General features: G+C 41.8%; 1 protein-coding gene across 1 annotated transcript; it reads right to left on the minus strand.

The window, feature by feature from the left end:
- Positions 1-1,048: 1,048 nt before the first annotated feature.
- On the minus strand, positions 1,049-16,019 carry LOC124115924 (hephaestin-like protein). Its single transcript, XM_046477090.2, has 12 exons — positions 15,707-16,019; positions 12,244-12,488; positions 11,245-11,460; positions 9,715-10,048; positions 9,085-9,191; positions 8,320-8,485; positions 7,285-7,544; positions 6,955-7,163; positions 6,705-6,852; positions 6,041-6,253; positions 5,088-5,313; positions 1,049-4,200 (listed from the first exon to the last, which is right to left on the minus strand). The coding sequence occupies exons 1-12, from the start codon at positions 15,847-15,849 to the stop codon at positions 3,249-3,251; spliced, it is 3,219 nt and encodes a 1,072-aa protein (XP_046333046.2). The 5' UTR covers positions 15,850-16,019; the 3' UTR covers positions 1,049-3,248.
- Between the last annotated feature and the right edge of the window lie 613 nt (positions 16,020-16,632).

Raw genomic sequence — 16,632 nt, forward strand, 5'->3', positions numbered from 1 at the left:
CAATAATCGAGGCTGGACGAGAGAACCCAGTGTCTGAACGAGCCACGCCATCAGGGTACGACGCCAAGAGTCTGTCATGCCGATGTAACTGAGTCGCTACCCACGACCTGTTTAATGGTGCGGGGGTGCTAGTCCAACCCTGGTTCCAATACACAAGAGTGTTAGTGAGTGAATAAGTGAGCAAATATTGCATTAGGCCGCATCAGCAATATTAAAGCGGGATGATTTCAGATTGGTTATGGCATCATGTTGACTAATATAATTATATTATCTACCAAAAAAAAACAACAACAAAAAAACAAAACAAAAAACAAACAAAAAGTTCAACTTCTATATATATTTACAAATAGCTATGGGTAGTGATATTAAACAGAAAAGTTCCTTGATCACTTGGTGGTTTATACACATCATCGACTGGTAACTCTATCAGACGCGGATCATCCAGCACCAAGACTTGAAACGCCATATATCATAACCTCTGCATGCATGAGAACAATATTATGAACAACACAGCTGGATAGCACATGGTGGTCCGTTAGCATAGAATAATTGACGTCACACCATCATTACGACACAGAATCGTAATCGACAAAACTTAATTATCATTCAGTATACAGTAGTTATCAACCTCATACGTTGATATGTGAGCATCAGAAACCGCCCAAACTAACAGCATTGTTTAATTTTGTAATATACACAATGGAGACCTTCAGCGATGTCTTGGCACATGGTGTACCCATGTGAAGAAGAGGGAGTATGGTTTGTCGCCAGCAATACGGCGAGGATGACAACATTGTTTTAGCAATTTACACTCATTATTGGAATAGAACCACGGTATACCATGCTATGCGGACATTCTACACACCGGCTACCTGTTGTCTGCCCATATTGTTTTTGTTGTTGTTGTCAGCAATATTCCAGCTATATGACGGCTGTCTGTAGATAATCGAGTCTGGATCAGACAATCCAGTGATTGACATCATGAGCATCGATCAACGTAATTGGGATCGATGACATGCATCAACCAAGTCAGCGAGCCTGACCACCCGATCCCGTTAGACGCCTTTTACGACAAGCAAGACGCCTTTTACGGCAAGCATGGGTTGCTGAAGACCAATTCTACCTCGGAATCTTCACGGGTCTCTGCCCATATTGAACAACTCTTACAAACCAGTGAAAGTACTGTCTAACTGCTGGAGATGGAAATATGACCCCTCTTTCCCCCTCGTTAGCTATTTATATGCGATTTAATTATTACAAAACATCTTTGGGGTAGATAGACAGACCCAGTTTGAACCAATCGGTGGAGCCACCCGTCCTCAATACGGGTACCAGACACTATATACACAGGTCATTGACATCAAAGAAATGTGAGACACAAGTCGGAATGGAAGCATGACACTTTACGGCTGATGAATATATTATTTCTCCACGACACTTCAGATCACATCTTGGACTTCATCCCATGTCCCTAGTAACCTATGCTGGTCGTAAGAACTTGTTGTATTGGGTGGCTCGCTGACATGGTTGATAGCCTGTCATCGTACGCCGAGGGCATGGATCGTTGCTTGCAATACCAATCACCTGATTGTCTGGTCCTGAGTCGATTATTTACAGACTGCCGTCATATAGCTGGAATATTGCTGGGGGCGGCGCTGAACTTGAAAACAATCGTCGACCTAGTCGATGCAATGAGTAGTCTGAAAAGTCGTAGAGAAATAAAGTATTCAAGCACAAAGTTTCACAGTTCTCTCCTGTCAGCTTAGTAATGCCATCAAAGACACAACGAGGAAGTGCAGACTATACACGTGACATCACCAACATAGACATTTCTTTAAGTAAATGTCTCATTAAACATCATACGTGATTAAGTCATTTTTCGATTTTACTCAATAACCGCTATTAGATGGTGAAGTTTTCAGTACAAACATTATAAGTGATTAATTTTAATTTTTTTTTGAATGTTTTGTATACAACACACGTACATGTTTTACCACAAGCTGAGATATTTAGTGGTTTGCCATTTCACCAGAAAGGTAAGACATTTAGAAACACACAGCACACACAGAGGTCTCGCGAGACAAGGTCAGTATCTGGAGCCAGAGTGTCTGGAAGTAATCACGTAATTGTGCACACGGTCCCGATACGCCAATTACGAGCCGAGCCTTGTTCGGCTGATCCTCTGTACTTTTACTTGGGGTTGCTACATTGTAGGTGCTACATTGGAGGTGCTATACATCACTCGGCACAAGCTCAGGTGGATTAAACATTAACCGCAACATCAGTGATCAGACAACGACAACTCATTGTTGTGTTTGTCTCACAACTGCGTATCATCATCATCATCATCATCATCATCATCATTGATTGTGCTGACCTATTGTAGAACGTATTCCTTTTTCCAGTGCAGAATTACCTTTACCAAAAGGACAGGAAAAGTTCAGTCGACAGTATTGGAACCCTCAACATATATTCCTGGACACACGTTGGTTGTACAGTAAACTACGGTTATAACGAACTCAAAGGGACCACTAATATTAGTTCGCAATAACCGTTGTTCGTTATAAGTATATATCCAGCATATATACAACTAATGGTCGGGACTAAAAAATAAGTTCGTTATATCAGTCAGTTCTTTATAAGCGTGTTCGTTATAAACGTAGTTTAATGTAGATGTATACAGTTAATTCACAAGGGAAACTATCTCAGCGGTACTTTACATTTTTAACGAAATAATACAAAACATAAACAATATGGTCTTTGTGCTTACCGACTTTTCAAGCAGTTCTGATATCCTTTCTGAAATATTGTATTAATGGTATAGTCATGTTAGATGACTTCTAATAACTACCCATTGTAATGTTTATCAAATAAGCAGATAACTATCATGACAGTCACACATTTATAAGAAACACTCTGACCTTTCTACAACTTGGCACTTCAATATCGAGCGTATGTCTCTGCACATCTCGTATATAATTTCAAGCAATAAATAGCAATAAATATACAAATCTTATAATCATTTGCGTGAACAATACTAAAAGCGGAAAAATGAACTTCAGCATAAATAATACTATCAGGATTCTCGTTTCAAATGTGGCCTTGGCATCAATGAGCAGGTCAAGTTAGGGTGTTACTTTTGAGAAAAGAGCAAGGGTATAACAAACTAGGTATTATATTTAAATAAACTTCCCCTTCTATGTGTCAAATGACACTGAAGCATTTCGAATGAAACGACCTTGAAACATTTATTTCGACTCTTCTTTTGTTTTCTCCACATCCAAGATGGTATACGTCGTGTCCATGCCGGCGTCTATGTGGTCGTTGACGTGACAATGCAGGAACCACTTGCCGGGGTTGGTAGCCTTCATTATCGCTGATACCCCCACCTCGGGGAACACGGTGATGACGTCAGTACTGTGCACCCCCCCTGACCGCTGGAGCAGGGTCTGGCCGTGGAAGTGCACGGTGTGGATGTCCTGTGTCCCTCCGAAGCCGAGGATGTGCCAGGCCACCGTGTCCCCTTTGTTCATCGTCAAACCCGGAAGTGACTGATATACAAACCCATTTATCATATGCATCTTATTGCTTTCTACAAATTCTGCATCTTCGTGGTTCTTCTGGTCTGTTGCAAACTTCTTCTGATTCCATTCAAGATACCAGCTTTGATTTTCGTCCATGATTGAAAAGAGTAAAATGAATTCTTTATCAACATCTTTCCTAACCCTCTTCTTGCCAAGAACACCTTTTCTACAGATGATCAGCGGACCGATCAGCCCGGAGTAAGCGTCTTTCACCTGGTTGTGCGCGGAGTAATACATCGATGATATGCAAGCCGGGTCTTTTGAGCCAGGGCCCTTGGTTATCTCCCATCGATACACATGGAATCCGCCAGGGGGCACCCCGTCGTCAGTTTTCGTGTCCGTCCGGTCGGAGTACAAGCTTCCTTCGTTCGCTTTGTCTGTGTTGACCAGATGAGCATGTAGGGAATACGTCCGTGACGCCATGTTCTTAAACACTATCTCCACGACATCGCCTACTTCTGCCCTGACGACGGGGCCAAGGAATCCAAGGTATTCGTCCCCGGCGTCTTTGTGTTTGGGAACACTGAAGGCGGAGTCCCGGAACTCCTTAAACACAGCTTTACGGTACTTGGTGCCCACGTGTTTGTTATCGTTGAGTGCGAATGCGTAGGACTTGCTGGAAAACAAACAGAACAGTCAATAAATGTTGCCATGACTAGATGTGAGATTACATTTTTACGCCGCTTAAAGCAATTTCCAGCAACAATTTGTACCTATGTGGGGATCGAACCCGGGTTTTGACGTGACGAGCGAACGGATTCACCATTAGGCTACCCATCCACACAGGACTACAAGAACTATTATGGATTGTCATAGGTTCCACATTATCATCAAACAATAGATAATCAGTACCAGAGTGAACATTGTAGAGTAAGTGTATGAGTGGGTATTTGGTGGGTGGATCAGTTACTGGATGGTTGGATCAGTGAGGTGGGTATTTGGTGGGTTGATCAGTTGTTGGATTGTTGGATTAGTGAGTGGATCAGTGAGGTGGGTATTTGGTGGGTGGATCAGTTACTGGATGGTTGGATTAGTGAGTGGATCAGTGAGGTGGGTATTTGGTGGGTGGATCAGTTACTGGATGGTTGGATTAGTGAGTGGATCAGTGAGTTATTCAGTAGATGACTGTGTGTGTGTGGATGTCTTGAAGAGTGATTGAGTGAAGGGATGGGCTTTAAATAATATCCCCGTGTTAGCAGCATTGCAGACAAATTAGAATCCAAAAGTCCGAAATAAGCTTTACACATTTTTTTCTATTTGCAAATAAAAAAATAAATAAAAAAAGTATTAAAAAAAAGAAGAAAAAGGAGCATTTCACATTATATTCTATAGATTCAGCCAATGAGCTTTGCTTAGTCACACAATAAGAAACAAGAACTACATTCATTCTAAAATAGAAAAATATGTTATGTCCTGACCATGGTTTAAATAAACTTGCATTTCGTTTAGTCTGTTTAGGTTTTTTCCTAAATAATATTTGAATTCGTCAAATATTTTCCTAACCTCTTCGGATCTGTCAATTCGCTATCATCGACAACCGACTTCTTGGAAGGCGCATATTCCCACTCTGTTTCCATGGCAGCGATGTAGTACTGGCGTTTCGGGGGGTTGGGGAGGTGTGTGTAGGACAGGAGGGCGGGGTGGAGGTAGTCGCAGTTCTTCACCTCGTACAACATGCTGAGCCCTGCCTTGAAGTGATCCGTGTTGCGGTCGAAGATACCCCAGTTACCTGAAGAGAAGCGGCTACATGGTCATTTACTGTTTATGACGCTGCTCTGTGAATAATTGTTTTTTGTTTGGTTTGTTGTTTAACGCCGCACTCAGCAATATTCAAGCTATATGACGGCTGTCTAATCCAGTGATTGATATCATGAGCATCGATCTGCGCAATTGGGATCGATGACATGCAACAACCAAGTCAGCGAGCCTGACCACTCGATCCCGTTAATCGCCTTTTACGACAAGCATAGTCGCCTTTTACGGCAAGCATGGGTTGCTGAAGACCTATTCTACCCCGGATCTTCACGGGTCCTGTAAATAATTGAGTCTGGACCGGCTGTTCCAGTGATTGACATTATGACCATCGATCTACGCAACGATGTCACGCATAAACAAAGTTAAAAAGCCTGACAACCCGATCCCGTCAGTCGCCTCTTAAGACCAATTCTAACCCGGATCTTCACGGGTCTTTCATGTAATAACAGGGACGTAAAACCAATTTGTTTCTATTTGTGTACGTCGTCAACGGACATTTATTTGCTATATGAAATGTTACATGAGACACATTCAAATCTTTTTATGACTTGACGAAAAAATTGAGACGGCTTTATTCAGCTTTATGTATTTGGTATGACATGTCAAAATGATAAGGAATGACATGCAAGTGAGACAAAAGTAGACGCCATGATATTTTCTGACTCATGTGACATCCCGTCTGACCGTGGTGTTTGACTCACCTATGTGAGACATGAGTGTGACGAACGACAGCGATTTGCCCGGCACCAACTCCACTGTGTCCTTCACACTGCCGTCCACGTCGAAGTCCATGCCGTGGAAGTAGATGGAGTGGACGTCGGTCTGGTCCCCCACACAGAACAGATGCCAAGAGATCTGCTCCGCCCGACACAACTCCATGCCGCCCAGGTTACCGAACGCCCGACCGTTCACACCTGGAGTATTTAGATAAGTTGTTTGTTTGTTTGTTGTTTTACGCCGCACTCAACAATATTCCAGCTATATGACGGCGGTCTGTAAATAATCGAGTCTGGATCAGACAATCCTGTGATTGACATCATGAGAATCGATCCACGCATTTGGAATACAATGAAATGCATCAACCAAGTATGGGAGTCTGACCACCCGACCCGTTAGTCGCCTCTTACTAGAAGCATAGTCGCTTCAGTATAAGTGTTACCTCCCACACTGAATGACAGTTCAATATGATTGGGAAAATAATTAATAAACATTGATTCAATTATCACAAATATGATTTAATTTATTACATCCCGAAATCTCACTTATTTCACGATTTCTTCAAACATTTTGGTTCGAGATACTGACTTTTTTATTTTAGCTTACCATATATTCCCATTGGCATTTTACTGAATGCTGCTTGCTTACCTCTCATTCTGTTGGATTCCACGAACTTTGGATCTTTCTTGTCGATCTTGGAGGCTATGGTGAACTTCTCGATGTTCTTGTCCAGGTACCAGGATTTGTTCTCGTCAAACACGCCAAAGAACAACGCCCGATCCTTGTCCACGCCTTTCTGAAATATAATTGTAGAAGGTAGTTTCACACATGCTGAATCAGGAATAAAATATTTGCGATTCGGGAATCGTAATTCAACGTGATAAATGTATAAACCAACCTGCTTGCCCTCATCATCCAGAGAACCCCGCTTACAGACCAGCAGCGGGCCGAGAAGACCTGAGTTGATGTCCTTGACCGGATCCACGGCCGACTGGTACATGAAGGTGACACACGCAGTGTCTTTGTCTGTCGGGGCAGCTGTCTCAGGTACGTAGAACCGGTACATACGGTAGTCCTGTCCCCCAGTCGTGATGGACTGCACAGAATCTAGACAGTAGACATAGACAGTTATAGAATGCACAACAAATGTTTTGTCAACCCTTACTGTTACTTACTGTGTAGATGGTGTAACTGACTGTGATGGTGTGGAACGGATGTCAATACGCACCATCCTTCTCTGCCTGTCCATACTGTATGAGGCCCTGAGCGTAGAATGAGAAAGGTCGTGTGGCGTTGTTCCACAGTGTGACCTCGAGAGTCTCCCCAACCTCGACCCTGATGATGGGGCCAAGGATCCCCAGATGGAAGTCGTCCACGCCTTTACGTTTCACCTTCTGAAACTCCTTGTCCTCATACTGAACAAACCGCGCCTTCATGTATTGGCTGCCGATAGCGGTGGACTTGCCGATGAAGTATTGAGATTCTGGGCTGCAAATAATGCAAGTAAAGAAATACCGTAAACTACGGTTATAACGAACTCAAAGGGACCACTAATTTTAGTTCGTAACAACCGTAGTTCGTTATAAGCATATATACAGCAAATGACCTGGGCTAAAAAATAGGTTCGTTATATCCGTCAGTTCGTTATAAGCGTGTTCGTTATAAACTTGTTTACTGTAATGCAAAATGAACCCAAAAGGCGAGAAACAATCCTTCGAAAAATGCAAAATTATGCATTCAAAACGACTCACTTTATGACCCTAGACGTCCATAATATATATACCTTGAGCCATAGTGCAAAGTAGCCCTTCAACACTGGCTACTTACAATACATTAGCGTTTGTTTTGTTTGTTTGTTCGTTGTTTAACACCGCACTCAGCAATGTTCAAGCTATATGACGGCGGTCTGTAAATAATCGAGTCTGGACTAGTCAAGCCATTGATTGACATCATGAGCATCGATCCACGCAGTTGGGATACGATAGCGTGCATCAACAAAGACAGCGTGTCCGACCACCCGACCCCGTTAGTCGCCTCTTACGACAAGCATAGTCGCGTTTTACGGCAAGCCTGGGTTTCTGAAGACCTATTCTACCCCGGACCTTCACGGGTCCAATACATTAGTGGATAAATGCCCACAGGTGAGTTTTACGAATTTGTCGAATGACGCTATGGTAATATGGTGGAACTTCGCAATCACCCAGACCTTATAGAAACCCTGTCAGAGCTCGTTCTCGTCCCTTCTGAATTACATCTAGGGTACCTGTCATCCAATAGCGCTTTCTCCGTGAGTTTGTCCACTCCTGACGGCAGGTAGTCCCACAGATGTTCGTGGATCATCAGAAACACTTTGCGGACATTACCTTCCTCAATCAGAGGCTCCGGCTTGTCCGCACACTTCTTCGCGTTGAAGAACCCTTGCATTCCCTCTGGACAAGGAACAGTTTTCATTAGTTAGGCATCTAGTTTTCTTAGTGAATATGTTACCCTTCTTACTTGGTTATCGAAATGAGTCACTTTAAAAGCCTATAAATATATTCATGATTTTACCAAGCATTCAATCAGTCCTTTGAACACCCCTGAAATACAAAGATAAAAGCAAACAAAAAGCAAAACAACCCAGACCAAAACAAAATTAACAAACAACAAAGTATACCGGTCCACTGTGAGCTGATGGAATGGAACAAGGACATTGATAGGACATCCCGTATGTTCCACAGTGAGTGAGTTGGGTTTAACACAGCTTTTAACAGTATTCCAGTCATATCACGGCGTGTCAGCTTAATGTGGAAGGAAAGCCCGAAGTGATGCAGGTCTCAGACGTTTACCACTTCGGTGAAACCCACGAGCACGGATACGGTGCTGATACACCTTGGATCTGTTCCTCAGTGATGACTGACATTGTAATAATGTAATTGCTAGACAATAACATTTCACTCCGTGTACAAGCCGCGTTAAACTTAACGCACTCGCTCACTCATAAAGCACTTAATAGTTTGGAATCATTTGAACAGACTTTCTGTCTCACCGTCAAAGTGGTCGTTTGCTTTGCAGTACACAAGCTTCCAGCCTTGATGACTTGCCACCATTTCTGCTGACACAAATTTGGACGGGAACACATCCACCGACAGTACTCTGAAATTACAAAATACAGTGTCACGTTAAGCGGGATGTTGAAAATATATTCGTTTGTTATGTTATTAAAAGCGACAAAACCCTTTCCTTATTCATAAGAAATCTCGGCAAAAAGCAGAGTCTCTTGTACGATTCCGACTATATCATGAACATGTGTTTATGAATCACTATTAAATAGTGATGATACCAGGTGTTCTCGAAATTGTGAACGTATCCAGCCCCACCAGTGGCATCCGTCACAAACACATGCAAAGGCAAGTCAATTGTTCAACTGAAAGAACACACGGGAACATGTCAAAATTGTCTCATATTCGGAAATGTCCTCCACATGTCTACCACAAAACCTTTTGAAAGCTTTACTGAGGCCTTGAATTCTGTAACCTTGATCAAACAGCTCTTTGAAAACTTGGTATATATATCTGGTCCAAATTACCTTGTTTTGACGTTGCCAATCCGAGCAGAAATTTAGATACATATACATTAAGAAACAGATCCAGAAGTAGGGTCAATGGCGTACTCTCACCTGTGGTCTTCGTACGTCATACTTTCCCCGTCCACCATGAAGCTGTGCACGTCATCCTCACTGCCCATGCCGATGACGTACCAAACAACCTTGTCTCCGGAACAAGCTTCGAACTTGGGACCATTACCGAACACGTAGCCATTTAGTGCATGCATTCGGTTGCTCTCCGCAAACCCATCATCCTTGCCCTTCACAAGGTCCACACAACACGCGGGGTCCTCACAGGTGTTCATGTTATAGTCCAGATACCAGCTCTGGTTCTCGTCAAAGATCTTCAACACAGCGACAAATTCCTTGTCCACATCCTTTCGATTACCATCCTCGTCCAGGGCACCTGTTGATTAAACCCTAAATACTGAACACGTCCATACCTCGCCCAATTCAAGAATATGTGCTATTGCGAGATTTAGTTGCGAACGTCTTCACATTTATGTTTGGTATATGCAGGAACGTTCAAATAGCTTCTTAAATAAATTAATCTTCGACGGCATGTAGAGTGAGTGAGTGAGTGAGTGAGTGAGTGAGTGAGTGAGTGAGTGAGCTTGGTTCTGCAACGTATTAGCAAGATCCAGCAACATCACGGCGGGACACTATGTGTTCGTTAACTTATCCTTGCGAAATTGGTTCTTTGTAGAGCATGGACATGTACAAATTCATTCAAGAATGGGATCAAGCGCCATTTTTCAAAATTGTCTATCAAGAAAACCGATGCCGCGATTGTTGTTGTTTAGTCAGTGTCAGCATCGATTGTCATTATCCAATGATATACAGAACACAACGAATGAGAATAATTAGTTACCGACATATGTATGATTTTAAACACCACCACGATGTGTACAGTGAGATGACAGGAACTGTTACACATTTTAACATGGACAAACTAATAGAAAGTGAAGTTCAAGTTATAGTAACTTGACGTTTGCTTAAGTTACATAATCTATACCCACGTTCTACCTTCTGACTTCATGAACCACCAATGCTAGTTCAAATATTTTTAATGAAAAGTAAAACGTAGTTAATGTGTTGACAAGTAAGATTCCAATCGTCAATATTAGCATCGAATTACATCCTGTCTTGGGGTTCATCCTTTTTTGTCTGAGTTAAAACTAATACTAATTTCGTATTTGCCAAGAGGAAGAGAAAATGTGTGTGAAATTCGAAATAATGAATTTAAAATAAGATTTGCAGAAAACCCGTTCCTCAGTTCAGTTATGAAAATTTGAAAATATAAGAATAACCAGACTTGATTGTGCGACGAAACAGATTTCATTAGGGGCGTACATTTGTATTTTGTAATCCCATAGGCTTGAGAATACCAAACATCACTTTTGCCAAAAATAATATTTCCTTATTGTTCGCTTAGGGTGTATTATATGAATCATGTGAGACATTTCATCTGTTTATGTATGCCTTCAAGTTGTCATTTCTGGTGTCCCCCGCCGGGATATTGCTGGAATTTTGCTAAAAGCGGCGTAAAACCATACTCACTCACTCATTTCAAGTTGATTACAGCTCACCTGACGCACTTACCCTTTTTGCATGTGAGCAGCGTTCCTAAAAGTCCGCTGTTTGTGTCTTTACCCGCGTCCTTACTGTGGGAGTGATAGGCCCAGGGGATACACGCCTTGTCGCCAGGTGTGGGTCCAAACTCCTCAGTTATCTCCCATGTGTACGTGTGCTCTCCACCAGGGATCACTGTGTCATCCATCTTGTCTCCATCCTTAGTTCCGTCACTGTAGAGAGCTCCTAGAAGACACCAACGGATTGGCGTTGTCAAATATAATCTCAAAAGGTGTATTGTATTTATTATTATTATTTTGCGACATGTGGACAATTAGGGGTTCTGTGAGGTAAAAACATGTATGTTAAAGTCAAATGTAAATTGTTCTCAATTTTCAATTGATTCTACTTCAAATACTCTTTCAGGATCATATGAGCAGGTTACTCTCGTAGCTATTAACTTAGCATTGTTTCAGCCTTATCACAATAGAACGCCAAGAATGGGGTCACATAGTATTCTCTTGTTGGAACGCGAATCCAGGAGAACGGCGAATAGTTTACAGCAAGGCTACACATTCCCCCAAAACCTTTCAGAGATAGATACGTCAATGTTAAACTTTACCAAGCATTCTATATATTATTTCTGAGGGCACCCGTCCCAGTACTTGCCCTTATCAACAACCACAATGGTTATAGCACGTGTCCCTATCGGAAAGGCACCAAGATCCTTAGAGGGATATAAGGTAGTAGGGGCTTAACTTGCTTCGGAATTCCGACCTTGCATGGATTAAATGATAATGCATAAAGTCACTTTATTGAGGATATGGTCGTGTTCTTATAGATAATCAGGATCATAAACAAAGATCATAAACAGTTCAAGGACAAGAACCTTCAAAACGTGTAAACCCTTAACCCTTACATCAGGAACATACAATTATTCAGAGTGCGAAACAGCAAGAAGCGCTCATAAAGCCTGCAACTGACCCAACATATCGCATTTCGCTTTAGAGAATGTATGTCAAGCTTTACCTTCATTCGACTTGGAATATTTGACGCCATGTGGATGAACTGAATAGGGCTTTGTCGCTAGGTTCTTGAAGTGGACGATCAACTTGTCCCCAACTTCTCCTTTCAAGGTCGGCCCGATGAAACCCAGCCAGAGTGGTTTGGATACCTCCTTTGTGAACGTCTTGTCCGTGTACTGACTGTATACTGCCTTGCGATACTTGCTGCCGACACGGTCAGGACCCTTCTCGATGAATGCTTTGGCCGATCTAGAATGAAACCACTAGTGTACCACAGTGTCAGCGTATTACTTCACATGACTTGTAATGAGTGTTCATTCCGTTAACAATTCCTTTGAAGGCAGTCATCAAGCTCTCATCTAATGAAAATCGACCGTCTCCGTGGTCTAGTGGTAGAGTTTTCGCCCCGAGAGCGGAAGGTCAAGGGTGTGATCCCCGGCCGCGTTATACCAAAAGACGTTAAAAGATGTTACTTTGTGTTGCCCTGTCTGGAGCTCGGAATTAATAAATAAAACTATTAGATGCATGATACATTGTACTTATCCTTGATCTCAGTAATACCTGTTCCTGGTGAGATTTTGAGAAAACTGATTTTAAAATGTCGCCTCTGTTTATGAGTAGTAACAAGATAGCCCCTGCATACCTCCCCTCAGATCACAATACATTCTATTGAATACTAATGCTAAATTCCTCATTACATTCTTAAAATATCAGTTCATTCAGTTCCACCGCCACACCACTTCATCTCTCGTGCTCTGACTCCTGGAGGCGATGATTTCAGTTACAAAGTCGAAATATATTTGTTCCACTGTGGCATACAAAGTGACAGCACATGTTCCTTGTTCCTTTATAGAAATTCTCCTTTGTGACGTCAAGTATGGATGACCTAACTATTGCCTGTAAATCAACATGTGCAAGTTTAAACATACAGTAAACTACGGTTATAACGAACTCGAAGGGACCACTAATTTTAGTTCGTAATAACCGTAGTTCGTTATAAGCATACATACAGCATTTATACAACAAATGGTCGGGATTAAAATAAAATTCGTTATATCGCTCAGTTCGTTATAAACGTAGTTTACTGTACATCATGAGCATTCTCTTTCAAAGGTGATATCATTTTTAGGCCAGACCATTTCGACTTCTTCATTTACGGATATTTTTGGTAAATGAACCATAAGACAGGAGCATAAATAATCGTATTATTTGATACACGTGTCATTCCATATCTGATCGACCCGTGAAGATCCGGGATAGAATAATTCTTCAGCATCCCATGCTTGCCGTAAAATGCGACTATGCTTGCGGGTGGTCAGGCTCACTGACTGGGTTCGTATGTCTTCGTATGCATGTCTTCGTATTCCAATTGCGTGGATCGTTGCTCATAATGTCAATCACTGTCTGGTCCTGATTCGAGTATTTACAGACCGCCGTCATATAGCTGGAATATTGTTGTGTGCGGCGTTAAACAACAAATAAACAAACAAACCATATCTGATCATTTTCTTTCCTAGATGACGCTTTCAATATCATATCTGTCGAGAACAATTTGAAATATTGTTTATCATCTCTTCTCCGGCTTTTTCTGGGTAATGCACCAAAATGCAATTCAGTTTAATGTCCCAAGATAACCGCTAAGTCTTGAAATATAATCTTAACATAAATACAAAGAAACGGACTATGAAGTTAAATATTTTCAAGCAAACATAACATGAATTTTAGCAATTTGGAATTAATCGTAAGATTTGTTGAAAACAAGAAATCTGCCTGGACTGAAGAGTTTAATAACTTCATGCACAGTATAATATTAAATGCCCACGCCAGAGAAGAACTTAGATTATCCCACGAAAGAGATTCCATTTGGTACTAAAGACAAAGGAGCAGTAAAAAATAATTGAAAGGATCACTGAAAATCAGTGATGACACCAGTATCATCTTATTACCCGATGTAAAGCAACATGTATATATATCATAGGTGTATCATTGGATGTGATGGTATTAGAAAGTAGACATAACTTATTGTGCACTGCGTAAATTCCTATCTCGATTTTAAGCGTTAACTTATATATACGTTAAAAACAACAACAATGTTTGAAGTTGACAGGACACAGCCCAACGTGATGGTGACGACAGGAACAGTCGTGTGCGACATTTTACAGAACAAGTACAGAGATTGGTCAGGATCAAGTAACTCCTTGTACAACCTTCTTTTGCGGTACCCCCCCCCCCCCCCCCCCCCCCCTCCGCCCCTGCTGGCATGATTTAAAGTTTTTTCAGTTATAACGAGGTCGTGTATAATCTTGAAATCACATGGAGTTTAGCTTTATTAAACGATGAACTTTTTATGAAGTTAAGTCATTTCCTCTTCTGGGATTTGATGAAAGATTTTTTTGTCGGGGACGGAACTGCTATATTGGAAAGACATTAAAATGTTGAAATTGGATCAATCGACGTTGCACTAGATTTACAGAGTGGTGATATGTTAAACTTGTTCTTATATTTCTGTACTTCAATGTGCCGCCCCCAAGTCTGTGCGAACGACAACGTGAGCTTTTCAAATCAGAGGATATTTGTAACAGCCTCTTTTTGAGTCTTTGTTGTAAGCCTGATCTCAGCGGTTCGTGACAAAACAATAATACTATATTCATCCTCGTCCCACTCTGAAAAACTACTGGACTCAGCACTATTTATTATAAAATGGGTGACCTTTTAATTTCTGGCATATATCCTGAATGTCATCAGCTTGAATGCAGCACAAACTTCAATAAAACCAGAGAAGACTCTATGTCTAGTACAGGCAATGATTAGAAGTTGCTATATTCGTGCATTTGAATAAAAATCATTACTTTGTTTTAATTCCCTGAGGCAGTTCATTATTGTTCATCAGCATAACCTTTGAGAAAATGTGTGTCTCAATTTCAATTCTATTGATATTCTTGCAATGATGATAACATCTCGTGATAGGTATATGGATACTGCCCACCTGATGGGTGTACGGGAGAAAGGTAAAACGTTCCCGCAATCAAGGTCGTTAGAATAAACAGAACACCTATAACAGAATACGAATAAACAATGAAACAAAGAAACTCGAAGTTGTCGGGACATATGTCGAATATGTAGTTCGAGATAAGCGTAGTTCGAGTTAACGAGGTTTCACTGTCTAAAGATATTGCTCATTATTGCCTTCACTTACCCTGCTGACCGTAAAGATTCGGGGAAGCATAGGTCTTCACCAACCCATGCTTGCCGTAAAAGGCGACCATGCTTGTCGTAAGAGGCGACTAACGGGATTGCTGACTTGGTTGATGCATGTCATCGTATCCCAACTGCGTGGATCGATGCTCATGGTGTCAATGACTGGATTGTCTGGTCCAGACTCGATTATTTACAGACCGACGTCATATAGCTGGAATATTTCTGAGTGTGGCGTTAAACAACAAACAAACAGACAAACAAAAACTTACTCTGCTTCATCCTTGACGACACTGGTTCCTGTAGGTGCGTAGTCCCAATCCACCTCCACCGCTGCCAGGAAATACTCCCTGTCCCTACACACACTCACCCCACACAGGGCCAGAACAATCACCAGCGTTATAATAACCATCATGCGTTCTAGTCAGTCAATGGCGACGCTAAGCTGAGACAACCAGACAGGAGACAGGCGTAAAAGTTGGAAAAAATGAAAATAATGAATAAATATATTTAAGAACAAACATAAAAAAAGATAAAATTATGACGACGCGTCTAGCACACAGTAAGGCTGTTGACATCAAAGGGCTTGAAGACTAGAGGGCCTGGGTAGGCATGATTTCAGTGGCTGAGTATGTGGAAGACTGGCCTGAGATGTCGGGGGTGATTACGTACGAGAGTGAAAGCAGTAGATACGAGACCACTGACTTATATCATAGTAGGCCGCGTTATGTAAATACTGGCATGCCCTGTGGTCACCAATGAACGTGATGCCGAGACTAAGATGGCTTCCCCATGTTTTTCTGTGTTGACATAAGCCTGAAGTGACTTAGCGAACGTTAGGGAAAGACCCAAAGACGTGATCAACCCTCCTGCTTAATTACAGAGTTGCGACTTATTTTGCTGAAAAAAAGTTCAAAAGGTCTTAAGACTTTTCTTTCACGCTAAGCATATGCCCATGGTGTCTTGTATCAATGCTGTGTTAACGTCGGCGTATGTACGCGAGAGCTAATCTAGTACCTGGGGAACAGTTAAGAATCGCAATCTGAAGGCCTGGACGCTCGACAGGTGTGAGACATGTCAGGTGACAATGAGTATTGTTTACCTGGCCACTCACGCAGGTGTTATACAACATAACAAACAGACTGCATGTTGCTGATGGCGGTAACGTCTACTCGACGGTTCGGAGCTATGCAATGGC

The sequence above is a fragment of the Haliotis rufescens genome, unplaced genomic scaffold (genome assembly GCF_023055435.1).
Source record: "Haliotis rufescens isolate VD_foot unplaced genomic scaffold, xgHalRufe1.0.p SCAF_27, whole genome shotgun sequence".
NCBI lineage: Eukaryota > Metazoa > Mollusca > Gastropoda > Lepetellida > Haliotidae > Haliotis > Haliotis rufescens.

Coding starts and splice junctions, on each gene's coding strand:
- LOC124115924 (XM_046477090.2), bottom strand. CDS start 15,849: ATGATGGTTATTATAACGCTGGTGATTGTTCTGGCCCTGTGTGGGGTG. Junction 8,486..9,084: donor AGCAAACGACCACTTTGACG/GTGAGACAGAAA, acceptor TTCCTTGTCCAG/AGGGAATGCAAGGGTTCTTC. Junction 6,853..6,954: donor TGGATGATGAGGGCAAGCAG/GTTGGTTTATAC, acceptor ATTATATTTCAG/AAAGGCGTGGACAAGGATCG.